Source organism: Lutra lutra, chromosome 5, assembly GCF_902655055.1.
Source record: "Lutra lutra chromosome 5, mLutLut1.2, whole genome shotgun sequence".
Taxonomy (NCBI): domain Eukaryota; kingdom Metazoa; phylum Chordata; class Mammalia; order Carnivora; family Mustelidae; genus Lutra; species Lutra lutra.
This window is the reverse complement of record NC_062282.1, coordinates 67,250,728-67,266,100: the sequence shown is the minus strand read 5'-3', so window position 1 is coordinate 67,266,100 and position 15,373 is coordinate 67,250,728. Positions and strand designations below refer to the sequence as shown.

The 15,373-nt window shown below is 40.7% G+C and overlaps 1 protein-coding gene across 4 annotated transcripts in view; it reads right to left on the bottom strand.

The window, feature by feature from the left end:
- The window catches only part of MEGF10 (multiple EGF like domains 10), a 218,576-nt gene that overhangs the window by 56,200 nt on the left and 147,003 nt on the right, over positions 1-15,373 (bottom strand). For all 4 annotated transcript variants that reach the window (XM_047729949.1, XM_047729948.1, XM_047729950.1 and 1 more), the window contains 3 exons: positions 12,173-12,419; positions 10,540-10,660; positions 6,275-6,411 (listed from right to left, as the gene is read on the bottom strand). In XM_047729949.1, the coding sequence (XP_047585905.1) occupies positions 6,275-6,411; positions 10,540-10,660; positions 12,173-12,419 (505 nt within the window). The remainder of the gene's footprint in view (positions 1-6,274; positions 6,412-10,539; positions 10,661-12,172; positions 12,420-15,373) is intronic.

Below are 15,373 nucleotides of genomic sequence, written 5' to 3'. Positions count from 1 at the left end.
GAAAAATATCAGGTCTCAAAAATTCACTTTATCTTTTAAAAAATGACAGTAGAGTCATTTCTGGTGCCAGAGGAAGGACAGGCTCTGGATAAGTTGGATCAGGTGGGCAGCTAAGTGGCTGGAAGGAACGGTGATGGAGAAGAGAAAATTCTCATCGCTCCATAGAATGCGTCACCGGTTGTCAGGCCAGCCAAGTTTCTTTTTGACCTGGCAAGGTGACTTCACGGAGCCTCCTGCAACAGAAGGAGCACTTCCTGCCAAGGGAGAGGGAGACGGGGTCTCGTCTAGCTGAGTGCCTGCCATAAGGACGGTACACTTTGTGGGTGGGAATCAGCAGACACTTCCCATGTGGCTCTCGAGTCACGCCAGACCCATGGTCAGAAATGTAGGTCTGCGCTGCATTTTTTCAGATCAGTATCATACAAGCAGCAAGTGCATAATAATGAATTCAAGGATATCTGAAGGCAGGAGCAAACAGGCTGAAAAGCAAACCTTTTCCACAAGGCTTGGCATATTTTTAATAATAGGGTGTGATTAGTAACAATACCAAGTTTGGATGGGATTCTACTTAAATGTAGAAGCTAAATCACGTCTCCCTCTGCCCTCCACCCCCAGCTCTTTGACTCTTCGGTGGTTAACCCTGGCTGTAGCATACCCTTAATGTGATAGAGACAAGAAAACGAGCCTCTTGTAAACTTGGTTTCACCCGATGCTTAAGACATCTTTAAGTGTGTTTGTCAAAAAGTAAAAATCTTCAAATCCACTGCTCAACAAACCATTAGCAAAGTTCTGAAGTAACCCGCCTACCATATAGCATAAAATCAGATGTGTGCTTTAAAATTACGCAGGAGTATACCTATTTTTAGACCAGAGTATTTTTAAAAGGTACTCTATTTTTAACTTGTAAGAAGTCTTAATAAGCCAAGTCACTTAGTTTATTCCTCAAGGACGTACACTTTAGGGAAAGAAATGCCAAGGTGCAGTCATTAGGGCTTGTCATGGATTCTGTTAAAGGCTGGTAAGAACCCTGCAGCCTGTCTGTCCAGATTTTCTTGTGATTCAGTACCAAAAAGGAAAAGATAAACAAGGTAAAATAACATTGCTTTCTCTCTCTTGCATGCATGAGAAAACAAATCCAATTGTGAAGCTTTGGGATTCACGATTTTAACTTAGTAAAAAGCTTAGCTCTAAAAGTGGGTGAACGAGTATAGATCAGAAGCCTGGAAAACCGTCTGCTGTCAAATGACATGGAAGCAGCGTGTATATTTTATCCTATCTTGGCAGCGACTTCCTTTTCTTTGGGAAAACAAAATCCATGATAGCTGGTCCTGACCCATATTTACTTTCCAAACCTGTAATAAAACATACTATTAGTTCATATTATAAATGGCAAAAAGCCATTACTAAAGTAGCCACCGTGTAAAGCTTGGTTCATATTCTCATTTCTTTTTCATCAACGTTGCACATGTAAGAAAACCCTGTTTATAATAGTTATGTCTACTTCCATCTACCAAACCAAGGTAATAGGATATCATTCTGGTAGTAGACTTTTTCTATCTCAAACATAAAAGCAGAGGCACCTGGGTGGCTCAATCAGTTAAGCATCTGCCTTTGGCTCAGGTCATGATCCTGGGGGTCCTAGGATTGAGTCCTGCATTGGGCTCCCTGCTCAGGGGGGAGTCTGCTTCTCCCTCACCTTCTCCCTCTGCCCTCCACCTCCAGCTCATGCTCTCTCTTTGCACATGTCCACTCTCTCTCAAATAAGTAAGAAGAAAAAATAATAAAAAAAACCCCAGCAATCATAAAGTAGCTTATAGCTTTCAGGTTAGCAGAGTTAAAAGTCTCTGTCAAACAGACTTATCTCCCTTTTTGGCCCCTTTATCCAAAAGAGGCATCATTTCTCAGTGAATTTCATGCCCTTCATGTTGTTTATGTGGTCCCAGGCAGAACGACAACAAAAAAGCTATCCTAGGAACTAGTAAAAGAGGTAACAGATTTTCTTACAAGTGAAGGCAGAGAGACTGATAAAGATAGAGCAAAAAATATCAGCCAGTGGAAATATGTTAATTTGGAATATATATATGTGTGTGTGTGTGTGTGTGTGTGTATACTATATATAAAATTATATATATAATACATATGTATTTAACATATATATAAATATATGTATATATCTCATATATAAAATGTATATATACTTGTTTTCATTTATTATTTTTAAAAATTTTTGTTTTTGAATAATGCTCTGGAATTGGGAAAAAGATGGATAAGCTTTAAGTAGAGATAATAAAATATGACACCAATTCCGCAAACCCATGAGGTTCACAGGCTTGTTTTAATATGATTTTGACTACTACGATGCATCTTATTACCAATGGATGAAGAAGGAAGTAAGTTAGCATATAAGGGGTGGCAGCTCCTTCCTGCCTGGTCCTTCTGAGCATGTCCCTCCCCAGAGTGCCTGGAATAATTGGGCCAAACCATGATTTAATGTGAAAGAACCGTATTCCTCATTAAACCTGGGATCATGGATCAGTTGCCTGCCTTTTCAGCATCTGGAAGTGCTGCTCTGGGGGAAATACACAAAGCCTGGAAAATAGCCAACTTTTCCACAATCCTAGATCCAGGAAAGTTCTCCCAGTGGAGACCAACGCTACATCCCCCCAATTCCCGTCTGTCATTTCTGACTTCACCTCCTTTCACTCACTTTCCTTCTTCACTTGCAGGTTCTACGGAACACAGGTGTGGCAGGACAGTCCCACCTTCGCCGGAACAGGGAGCATGACCGAGGCACAGATCTCTCCCTCTGGCTCACTCTTGGGAAACACAAGCTATGAGCATGGGCCCCAAAGGCCTGAGCAATTCCATGGAATCATCATGAAGAACACTCTTTTAACCCTTTCAGAGGAATTTCTGGGAGACTCTGGAAATCATCCTCTTTCCCTTCTTGCCTGGCCAGGCCACAGTACATTTCCCTACCCCAATGTCCTCCCCACCTTTCCACAAACCCCCAGGACTATTATGTGGGCATCCCCTGGGCTGCTCTGCCTGCCTACAAGGTGTCTGTTTTGTTTGTTCTGTCTTCGCTCTGGCTGGGAGGGCCATCCCCACATCCTGGAAAGTCTTTGCTGGCGGCGGCCTATGGTGGTACCTGCTCCTTCGGGCAGCAGAACTCTGGTTTAACCTCAGGGATCAAGTTCTGCTGACTTCTTAAAACAGAGAAATGCCAAGACCCCGGGCCCTCAAAGCTGCCTTCACCACACTCCTGCCACAAACTGCCCCATAGCTACTCATTTTTCTCTATTGTAGTGACAAATGTGCATGTTGTCAGTGTGTGTGTGTGTGTGTGTGTGTGTGTGTGTGTGTGTGTGTGTCTAGAACCCAGATGGAGATGGTATAATTGAAAACAGAAATCACATCATCAGTTTACTGGCAAAACAAAAGTTATCAGAACAACAACTCAAGGAGAAGTTCCCTCTTCACTTTCCTTTGTCTTTCTTTGGCTCCTTGCCCTCTTTGCCTTAATCTAAAATTCACCTGGAAATCAGCTGTTACTCCCCTTCCCTGCATTCTAAATCAGATGAATATAAGCTCGCCCCACATGTTTGTTGTTTCTGTGTTGCCTCAAATTTGAGCCTTAAACTGTGAGAGGACAAGAAAAAAAATTATATAGCTGATCCTTGAGTAACAAACACGGTTTTGGAAGTACATGTCCACTTAACAGATTTTTTTTCTTCATACATACAGTACTGGAAATATATTTTCTCTTCCTTATGATTCTCTTAATATTTTCTTTTCTCTAGCTCACTTCATTGTAAGAATACAATATATAACACATATAACATACAAAATACGTGTAAATTGACTGTTTATATTATCAATATATTAATATATATTAATATTATATATTTTAGCTTCCTAAATAGTGTGCTATTAGTAGTAAAGTTTTGGGGGATCCCAAAGTTACATATGATTTTTAACCTACTGAGCCACCCAGGTGCCCCCCAAATTTACATATGATTTTTGACTGCATGAGGGGTCAGGGTCCCAAAGCCCTGAGTTTACCAAAGGTCAACTGTATTTAATTTTCTAGTGCCCTAAAATATTAGGTAAAAGTATTATTTGGGATTCTGAATAAGAGAGTAAGTTCAGAACTCATCTAAAAACATCTATCCAAAACACAACTGTAAGCCAAGATGTAGGTGACAAAAACTTTCTAAGAAGTCCTATAATATATTACATGGGGTGCCTCAGTGACTCAGTTGGTTAGGTGACTGCCTTCGGCTCAGGTCATGATCCTGGAGTCTCAGGATCGAGTCCCACATCGGACTCCCTGCTCAGCAGGCAGTCTCTTTCTCCCACTGACCTTTCTCTCTCTCTCATTCTCTCTCTCTCAAATAAATAAATATTTTAAAAATATATTACAAAGACCAAGCTCTCAAGGGTGCTGTGATAATTTATAATATCCAAAAATTAAAGGTAAAATACATAACTATATTAACAAAAGAAGTCTTTTAATGAAGTTAAACAAATACTACTAAGAGAAGTTCTTAATAAAAACAGAGATTTAAAAAAAAAACACTTAACAAGAAGTTTACTAAAAACCAGTAACAAACATGAAACTACACTGAAGCCATTTTCAATAAAATTAAGACAGGAGTTTCTGCTTTGACCTCTATTTGTCCTCACTGATTTAGAGGCTTAAATTAATGCAATCATTTCAAGAAAGGAAATAATCATTATAATACTGAAAAGCAGAGACAAGTACCTTTTTTGATAAATGATGAAATAACTGGTGTTTGCTAAACATAACATCAGAATTAATTAAAAATTTTGGTGGAGAGGCTAAATAAAAAGTCAGGATCAAGTTTTTCTTTATCTTGAAGTAGCCAATTAGAAACAGAAATGACATTTTTCCAAAAAATACAAATTAGAGATAAAGTTAACAAGAAATTCTAAGTTGAGAGGTGGTGGGGGTAGGGGGGGCCATGCTACAGTATCTTAGTAAAAGTTAAAAAAAATAGATCAGAACTTTGGAAAGAAAATAAAAGGAGGGAGGAAGGTTGAAGAAATACTTAGGTCACAGATCTCACTAAAAAATAATGATAGCTAATTTTTATTCAGTTCCTAGACATCACTCAAATTGATAATCGCTGGTATTTAGATGGTTCAGGGAAATTACTCAACTATAATAAGAACTAATGTTTGTAAGCTTCCACACTGTTCTAACTGCTTTAATGTACTTCTTCAATCTTGATTCAACTCCAGAAGAGAGTAAAGTTATTATTTGAGTATTAGCAATAAGGATGTGTCGAAGGACATAGGTTCCAAAAATCTTTGTTTTGAGCCAACATAGTCCCCTACCTCTCCAAACTTTTTTCTTCAATTTTACACATACATCCACTAAGCCTGGTTAGCTGGTCTTTCAGGATGTAAGAAATGAAAGAGCAAATTAGAAGGCACAACGTGAGCAAAACCGTCTAGGGTAATACTTGATTATCTAATCTGAAATATGACAGTGGCTGGAAGAGTCACACAAGTACAGCCACACATTTGCTCTTATTTCATATGGGACTGGAGAGCACTAGCAATCCCATCGATCTTCCTCAGTCACTGCCACACAGGAAAATAATTGATTTTCTTAATGGAATACTGAATCTTAAGACCGTAACTCTATGCCCCACATACTTGCTAAAGATAACCAGGTACACATCCAATTTTGAAATAAATCTACCAAAAAATGTTTGAAATATATTTTGATCTTTGAAGTGGCTGTCCAACCACTTGACTGTTGAACCTGACATACTCACCATAGGTTCTGGATAGCTGATATTTTTTAATCTATGTTTTTGAATGTTTCCTCTATATCTTCAATTCACTATTGTCTATGGCTCACTTTCTTTTTTTTAAAAATTTTTTATTTGTTTATTTTATAGACAGAGATCACAAGTAGGCCGAGAGGCAGGCAGAGAGAGAGAGAGAGGAGGAGGAAGTAGGCTCCCTGCTGAGCAGAGAGCCCAATGTAGGGCTCAATCCCAGGACCCTGGAACCATGACCTGAGCCAAAGGCAGAGGCTTTAACCCACTGAGCCACCCAGGCACCCCAATGGCTCACTTTCTACACACTGAGTTGGGAAATAATATATCAAATGCACTGATACTTTATAGATATCTCTGGAATGTTACAGAATAGTCAAGGAGGTGTTCCCTGGGCTCTTCGAGCTTTCCTTTCACGCCATTACGAGCAGTCGGAGAAAGATGAGACTATCCCTTACCGTTCCCCTGTGTATCCTGGACTGCAATGACATTGGCCTGTGGCAGCATCACACGTCCCTCCGTTATGGCACTGACATTCTTGTGAACAGTTCTTTCCGAAGCGACCCTCGGGGCAAGGCTGACCACACACTGTGCCCTGCATTCAAAGAGACTCGGAAAATTACACGGGCCTCCAGCCAGGGAAGGGCCAAAGGAGGAGGGAAGGAAGAGAGGAAACAGAAAGGGAGGAAGGTATAGGGGCACAGGGCTGCAGGAGAATTAGATGAAGGGGATTTTAGAACACACGCACTCTGCTCAGCGTCTTTAAAACGTTAGAAATTTTAAATGAACTTATTTACTTAGAAAGCCAAAACTCAAGATACGTTTGAAGACGGCAGAATAATCTTAAGAAACACCATATTAAAAAACTGAAGTTTAAGATAAAGTTACATGAAATTATTATGGTAACCTCAGGTATTTATAAATCCTCCTAAGCATTCTTCCGTGTGTCCTTACATGTATAATAAGTCAACAATACTTATTGAGCATCCATTACAAAAACAGCAACATCTGGTGCAAATGGAATATCCAAATGCTTTACCATATGTTCTAAAGAAAATATACATTATCAGTGGTTTTATGTCTTAGGGTATAATGAAGCATGAGATGGAAATTTTGTGTACCTGAATTAATAGTAACATCGCCTAAGACAGTAGTCCTGTAAGAATGAACCCAGACATATTATTTTCAGAAGAAAAATACTTTTATTTTCAGCAGGTTGAACAAACATTGCTGGGCCAAGATCAATAGGAAAGCTTATTTCTTGGGAAGAAAAATCAAGAGAGTAACTTGGACATGTCTCCTCACCCTAGAAGCTGTCCATCTTGTCATGTGCTATCATTATATTTATTCCAATCCTATGTTTATAGGAATAAGTACCAGTAGGTCAATGAAATACTATGATTTTCTACTTCGCCTGGCTATATAACTTGGGCTTATAGCTTATCATCTGTTTATTGGAGTTATTGTTAGCACAAACAACATATCCCAAAGAACAGGGATTTTTAAACTGTTTTTTTTTTTTTAACTGTTGCAAGCTGTTGCTTTGTCCTCCTTCTCCCTAAAAAAAGGCAGACTGTGGGCACTCTGAAATTGGAGGCTAGCGAACACCAGATGGTTTTGTAAATGTTTATTCTGGATAGCATAAGAAAATACATTTCCTCTAACTCCTGGCTACCCACAAAGGCAGTTGGTGTGCTAATTAAGTCTCCTCTGGTGGTTTTTAGCTATCTACAAACAGGGAAAGTTCTTCCACAGACTCTTGGAACCAAAAAAACCTTTGAGAGATGATTCAGACCAATGCCTCACTGAGAATCATCTATGTGTCAGGCACAGAGCTAAGCTCTGAGAATCAAAGATAAGGTCAAAATCCTTAATTTGTTCAAATGTGGTGGTGGGGGATAAATGCAAAAATAGTTCTAATCCCTCCATTCTAGCACAACTATCAACATGCCTGAAAAAATAGTGTGCCAGGAGTCAATTTGCCGTAAGCTGGAGTTCTGGTCAAAGTTCTCATTCTCTCAGGGACTGACTCTGGCCGCATTTGTAAGGGTCGCACATCAGCTTCAGAGATGCTGTGGAAATACTGTTTATGAATAAAGATTAATGTGAGCAAATAGCTTTAAATGAGACAGTCCTCTCCTGAGTTGAAATACACACGTGTGTCTGTGTAAAAGGAATATATATTCATCTTTGAAAAGCCCCTAGAGAGACAGCACAAATAAAATGTTGTAGAGAGAAGTATAAGTTAGGACCTAAGCTATGCAGATTGAGAAATGACCCAAAGCATTCAGAAAGAAACTTTTGTCCAGGTAGGGGGCCCGGAGTATAGAGAAAGCGGTGGAGGGGAGGCCTCACTGGGCTGATGGATCCGTCCACCCAGTTACTGGGACTCACTGTCCGAGCCTGTGAGTGCCACCATCCCGCATCATAACCACCCCAACCAAGAAGAAATTTCCGGTCTCAAGATGAGGCAACACTCCTGACAATGTCTGTACACCAGTACTAAGAGTAGAATGCTTGCACTCTTCATCCAAACACGGAGCTCTCTGGACACTCTGCTGCCCCAACAAAAACCTTCCCTTGCCAAGGACCAAACAATGGCCAACAGGGCAAAAGAGTACCCACAAGAAATGAAGAACAGAAGGAGTCAAAGATAATTCAATATTTCTACCTTGAGCAACTAAGAAAGAAATGCTGGTTTTAACTAAGACTTTTAAAAATCCAAAAAGGAATAGCCTTAAGAAAGGCCTGGGTGTGTCACAAGTTTGTTCCTATTAACACGGACTTTGCTGGGCTTATACTCCTCAAGAGCTCCCTTGTTCGCCCCACCATCAGGCACTCAATAAAAGCCCCCTCACTCTGACTCCATTGCCTCATGACATTTCTCCAGGCTCTGCCTCTAGAACCAGACCTTGTCTCACCTGCTTACCTCTCTAACTCTCACCTTGGGTCTGGTATTTCTTTTCCACTTTTCTCCACGGCCCTCACACCTTGAGCGCTCCCTTTCTTCCCATGATTCTTACTGAGAAGTGGACTCCAGTTCTCCTTTGCTTCAGGACTACCACAAGGACATTAGCGGACCCATTCCATCCCAGAGTTGGCTCCTAAGGCTCCAGCTTGGGTGGAGCCCCATCAGATTGTGGCTTTATGTGTACAGGTCATCTAGGTTGGGGGTCTAATAGAATAGTAACAAATATGTGTCTGGACTCAGGTGAGGGAAGGTCAAGATTTAGAAAAAATCACAGGATGACTGTTAAAGCCATGAACTGGGTGAGAGTTCCAGAGATTTATAGGGAGAAAAGAGAAGAAAAATAAGAGTGAAACCCGGGAAATACTGCGATGCAGTATGTAGAAGAAGGAGGTTAGGAAAAAGAGATCTTCAGTAACAGAGGTAGAGGGTTAGCAGAGGCATGGAAAGATGATGAAGGTGGGAGATGGATGAGCAACGGGGTCATATGTTTTGGCTTAATCAAACAGTATGAGAACAGAAGGGTCATCACTGGATTTGGGAACTCAGCTTCACTACAGCTCCTGGAGACAGCGGGTGAGAGTGAAATTTCTTAAATTTTGTTTGTTAATGAAGGAAACAGACATTGGTCATTTGTTCTTGTGCCTGCAAGCAGATGTACGCACAAACCAATGCCAGTAAGGAGAAATCTGATTAGTAAACCACCTTTGACACTGAGTGTGTCACATAACACCAAGTCTGTGACATACTACATGAAGAAAGTGTGACATGGTCAAAGTTTGGGAAACATGGTAAGTGACAGCTCCTCTTGGATTTTCATGCTGAAGGCTTTGAGAAATTCTGCAATACTTGATAACTGGGTTTGCCTCATTGTGTCTCCGATGTACATGACCAGATAATTTTTTCACATATGACCTATTCCTTTGAGAATAATGATTTCAAAGAACAACAATGACCCATGGAACTTAATTATAAAAACAATTATAGACAAATTTCATTTTATTCTGCTTTGCTTTGCTGTGCTTCACAGATATGTTGTTTCTTATTTTTTAAACAAATTGAAGGCCTGTGACAATCCTGCATTGAGCATGTCCACTGTCACCATTTTTCTAACAACATTTATTCCTTTAGTGTATCTATGTCATATTTTGGTAACTCTTGTTGATATTTGAAAAAAGATTTCATTATTATTATGTTCATTGTGCTGATCTGTGATTAGTGGTCTCTGATATTACTACAGTAATTATTTTGGTATGTACATTGGTTTTTTAGACATAATGCCATCGTACTCTTCATAGATTACAGTATAGCACAGCATAAAACGACATTTATGTGTAAGAAGAAACCAAAAAATTAATTTGACTCACTTTATTGTGATTCCACTTTATTGCCGAGGTTTGGAACCAAACCCAAAGTATATCCGAGCTACACCAACATTTAGAAATTTCCAGTATTTGACAGCCCTGTCTGTCATATGTGTGATGAGGTATTTCCCTCTTTTTTTTTGTCCTGAGGGAAAGTGAAGGACAGATGGCCCCTATGTTTTCCATGAGGACCCTTAGTGCATGTCAAGATTTAATCACCTTCTACCTGAAGATGGACTGAAGGACACCAGCTTTGAAAATGGTCAGCTATCTCCAATTTTGCAATCTCTAACCATCAGGGTAACTTTCCTTTGTGCTAAAGTCCTCCATGTGTATTTTCACTTGAGCATCCTTAAACAGGTGACTTTGGGAGGGGAGGAAGGGAGCTTACCAGCCAGCCGGAAGGACAAGAGCATTCTCCAGTGACATGATGACAAACTCCTCCATTTTGGCAGGGGCATCTTTGCTCACACTGTGGACCATGCTTGCCAGGGGGACAAAGATCCTCACAGCTGAGGAATTGATGTGTGACAAAGAATATCGTTATTACCCAACCACAAGACCCTTAGGTTCACAGATTCAACAGCTCCCAGGGACCTGAAACAGACAAGCTTCCTCTGCTCAAAATTCTTCATTTCATTAACATCAAAGCATTAATCACACTGGCTGGAAAGGTCTTTGAGGGGTAGTCTAGACATTTCCTTTCTTTTGGGCTATTTTCTAATGAAACTATTCCTAATTTGAAGAGAATGCTTCCTATCTAAGAACACCAAGGATGACTCTTCTCAGCCAAACACTCCTTGGTGACGGGAACTTTCCATGCAACTAGTCTAAAGCCCCTGTGTGATATCTGAGGTCTGCTTTTGTTTGTGGGTTTACTCCAACCTCAGAGGAGGCTGAAACATTTCCACATCCCCTGCTTTGTACACATATTCTTCAAAATGAATTTCCAGCATTCTCTTCTTGAGCCTCATCATTTTCTGTGTCCTTAACTCCCACCCTTTTCCTATGAATGAACCTTCTTCTCTAAGCCTTTAATTGCCTTGTTTGCGCTCTTATAAAACTGCTCCAAGTTTCCCAAAGCCCTATTCAGTTGTGGCCTTGATAAAAACCCATAAAAGCAATATTAACAATTAAGTAGTTTGAGATGATCATTCATTTTTCTGAAAATGAGGGCTTTCTAGGCTAATGCAGTTTTTTCTTCAGCTCTACTTTATAGCTGTTAATACTGTTGGCAGGAAGTATTTACCTAATCAGCCACATTTTTTCAAGTTTTAATTCTGTGATTTATAAGTGTAATTTTCCCAGTAAGGGAACAAGATTTTTCTATTTCCTTTTTTTTGGGGGGGGGGGCAAATTCTGCCTCTTATTCTGTTTACTGATACCAACCAACTGAAGAAAGTCCCTCACACAAAATAAAGTAGTGGAGGTTAAGAAGTTGCATCAATTGTATCCAGAAAAAATAAAACTATCTGTGTGCACGTATCCTACAAAGATCTGACGTATTTCTTTTATGGTCGCAGAGCAACGTATGTATCCACAGGTATTAAATAACCAAGTTAACCTTTTATCGTGGATTGTCTCAAACATCTTTCCCTTCTTCTCTTTTCTATGGCACTGAACCCACCCAGCCTTATCCAGCAAATTAGCTGCCACACAGAGCAGAACAACATGGACCATTAATAATAAATGCAATTGTGGGGGAATTAAAGCAGAACCTCAAATCTGCCCCAACCCCCTCCCACCACCAATATTACCACTCAACATAAAGCCTGGTCCTCTCTATCTCTGCCTGGCCGAAAGGAAAACATGGAAGCTGGCCATCAGACTCCAGCTGGAGTCTGAAGTTCAAGGAACATCTCAGGGCTTTCACTGTTGATCTCCCCACTCTGTGCCCAGAGCCCCGCCCTTTCAGTGACTTCAGGCAGCAACAGAAACAGGATCCCAGGAATAGAGAGGGGAAAGCAGCATGAATGGAGAAGGTGAGTGGACTGTGCTCTGCTGCTCTGCGGCATGTCACTTACAAGGCTCCAGTGTACCCGGGTGGGCAGCGGCATTCCCCTGTGACGTGGTCGCAGGTGGCGCCATTCTGACACTGGCATCTCTGGTGACAGTCATTACCGTAGGTGCCCTGCTCACAGCGGTCCTCGCAACGCCAGCCCCGGAAACCTGCTGCGCAGTGGCAAGCCCCTGTGATAGGGTTGCACAGAGCCCCGTTTTTGCACTGGCACCGGCTGCTGCAGTGGGGCCCCCAGTGATCACCATCACAGGCTGTAGGGGGAGAAATGAGAGAGGGCATCAGAGGATGAATGGGGGCAACAGCAAGCTCTTCAAAACCAGCTTTCCTCTGCTCTTGATGAGAATGGCTTGGTGATCCCTTCATCGCCAGTCCATAGCTGGACAGCAGGGCCCTGGCACCAGCCCAGGGTAAGGCCTCTTAAATGTGTTCAGCACTAAATGGACCACTTCTAGTTACTCCATTGCTGAAGCAGGGCTACGATTTCCAGCTTCATGCCTTTGCTTAGCCTGTTTCCAGCACCTGGAGTGTTGAGTCTGATATGGTGATGGGATGATGTAAGAAGCATAGAGGGAGAGGAGGCCGGCTCCCAAGATGGGAAGGTTCAGCTCAGGCAAGGGCTTGAATGCACACGAAGGAATTGGAGTGCATCTTATGAATAAGAATTGGTCATAAGGGATTTTAAACAAGGAGAGACAATGTAGGTTTGCATCCTAGTAAGGTCAGTGGGCTATAGTCTGGGGAAGGGGCAAGAAGGAGCTCACAAAAAAGGCAGGGAGAAAGGCAGGAAAAATACAGCAGATCAGGATGTAAATGAGATTCAGGGACCTGACCTTGGGCAGTGCTGGTGAAGACCAAGAAGGGTCCTGCAGGCTGACCTACTGGGAAGCAGACTGACCCCACTATACGTCTAGGCCAGAGCAATCCAAAGGAAAACTGCTGATCTGCTTTCAGATCATGGTCTGAAAGATCATCTTTCATCAAAAGATGCATGGATTGGGAGGTAATCAGGAAAAAACGGAGAGTAATTGATTTGAACACTGAAATTCACTGACTTACTTAAAAAAATAAAACAAACACTTAGGACAGCAAAGAAAAATGACAATAAGCATGACTTCAAAGTTGTGAGATCAAGCCCCGTGTGGAGTTCGGCACTTCCTCTCCCTCTCCCTCCCTCCTTCCCCTGAATCCTCCCTGTCCACCCACTCACACATGCAGGAACTCAAGCACACTCTCTCTTTCTCTCTCTCCCAAAAAAAAAAAAAAAAAAAAACAAAAGAAAACAAACAAAACCAAAAAAGCAACAGCAGGCATACGAAACCAGTAAGACGGTAACAGAAAACAGCATTGAAGAGATAGATTTAGAAGTATAGTTCCAAAGGAGAGGAAAAGTGGCTGCAATTCACGATGAGCGGGAAGAGGGGAGCAGGAAAGGAAAAATCCTCGATCCCAAACATCCTAAAAATTATAAGGGGTGATGATAAGCCAAAACCAACTCTTAATATTCATTGCCTAGCCAGCTGCCTATTTATTTATTAATTAGATGCTATAAAAATCACTAGGGAAGATGCGCTCTGCCTGGAGCTCTTAGGATAAACTGCTTTTATGATTTAAAAAACAGTTTCATGTCATAAAAATTTTGTAACCTCAACAGATCTAGAATGAACTATTGGGAAAAAAAAAAAAAGAGACAGAGAGAGAGAAATAAAACCAGGCACACAGGAAAGAACTTATTAGACATGCAGGATTCATCTTCCAACAGTAGAACCTACCTTCCATTTCATAATATCAAAAGGTTTAAGTGAATAATTTTGTCTTTAATCAGTACGGTTTTGTTCTCATTAGTACTTTAATAAACATACTCTAACACAATTAAAAACAATGAGAGGATTAGGGAACCTAAACCAGATCAAGAAAGCAATTACCTGAGAACTCACAATCTTTTTTCACAGAATAAGATTAGGTAGTAGTTTAAGATTTAAGCCTAATTGTTATTCATATAGTTGCTTCTTTATTGCCTATGGATAGGGTCAAAGAATTGTTTTTCAATTACAACTCTTTCAATTGAGGATCTGTTCTTTAAAAAAAAAAAAAATTACACTGTATGTTTCTTTAAGTGCCCTCAGATATCCCGGGTAGAGAAGAATTTCTCTTGTTTTTAAGGGACACCCAAGTAAGTTAGAGAGTCCTTTGTAACTTGTTCCCTGATTCATCAGTCCTAAGAGTAAGGAAATCTTCATTCCATGTAAGCTAAATCTGTTATCGTGGAATCTGACCCTTTTTTGTTCTGTCTTCCTCATGGTCTATCTGACATGGTTCATCACTGTTGTCTGTACTAGAAATGATCTTATTCCTAAAATGTGAATGTATCCTTGACCTTGCTCTTTGGAGGCTAACTACTCCCTCAATAATTTTTACTTAATTTTTTTAAAAGTCTGTTCATTTCACTCATTTTCTTTGCTCAACCCTCCCTAAAGTTTTCATATTTCTCTCAGCTTCTGGGAACCTCAGATATTAAATTATTCATTTTTTTCTTATTGTATCATGGCAGATTAATACAATCTTAGCTAATAAAACTACCTTGATAAGGACATCCAAATTGTGTCAGAAGCATTTAGAAAGTAACAACCATAATGGCATAGAGTTCTTTTTCCCCACAGTGACACTGGGATAAGGGTGAGCTGGAGCACATACATTTTATAGAATGTGTTTCACAACATCAGAAGAGTGGTGGGAAGAAGTCAAGGTACTGAGGGGACAGAACTGGTCTCTCTTCTTCCTTGTGCCACATTTCCACATCCCATTCAACAATTTCTCTCCCAGAGGAGCAGTCAGGCAGAGACCACTTCTATTTTCTTGGGGTTAGATAAATGCAAACGACAAAAAAACAAAAACCCTTAAGATACCTCCTCATGACAGAAACAAGTTCATAGCAGAAAATGATAACTCTCAGCATCAAAGAAAGCGTTTCAGGCTTTTAAGGATATATTATCATGCCGACATGGTTAATTTCCTGGCTCTATCTAAGCACTGTGGCATGCTTTGAAGTGACAGCTTCTCTCCTTGGGGCTGTGTTTCTCTAACAGGCCACTGATACATGGGCCTCACAGTGTGAATACTGGGCATCAACATAAGCTGTGCTGAGGGAAAAATCCACATACAAAAGTGTACAGACAAATAAGCAGGAAGTAGAACAAGTCAGACACGG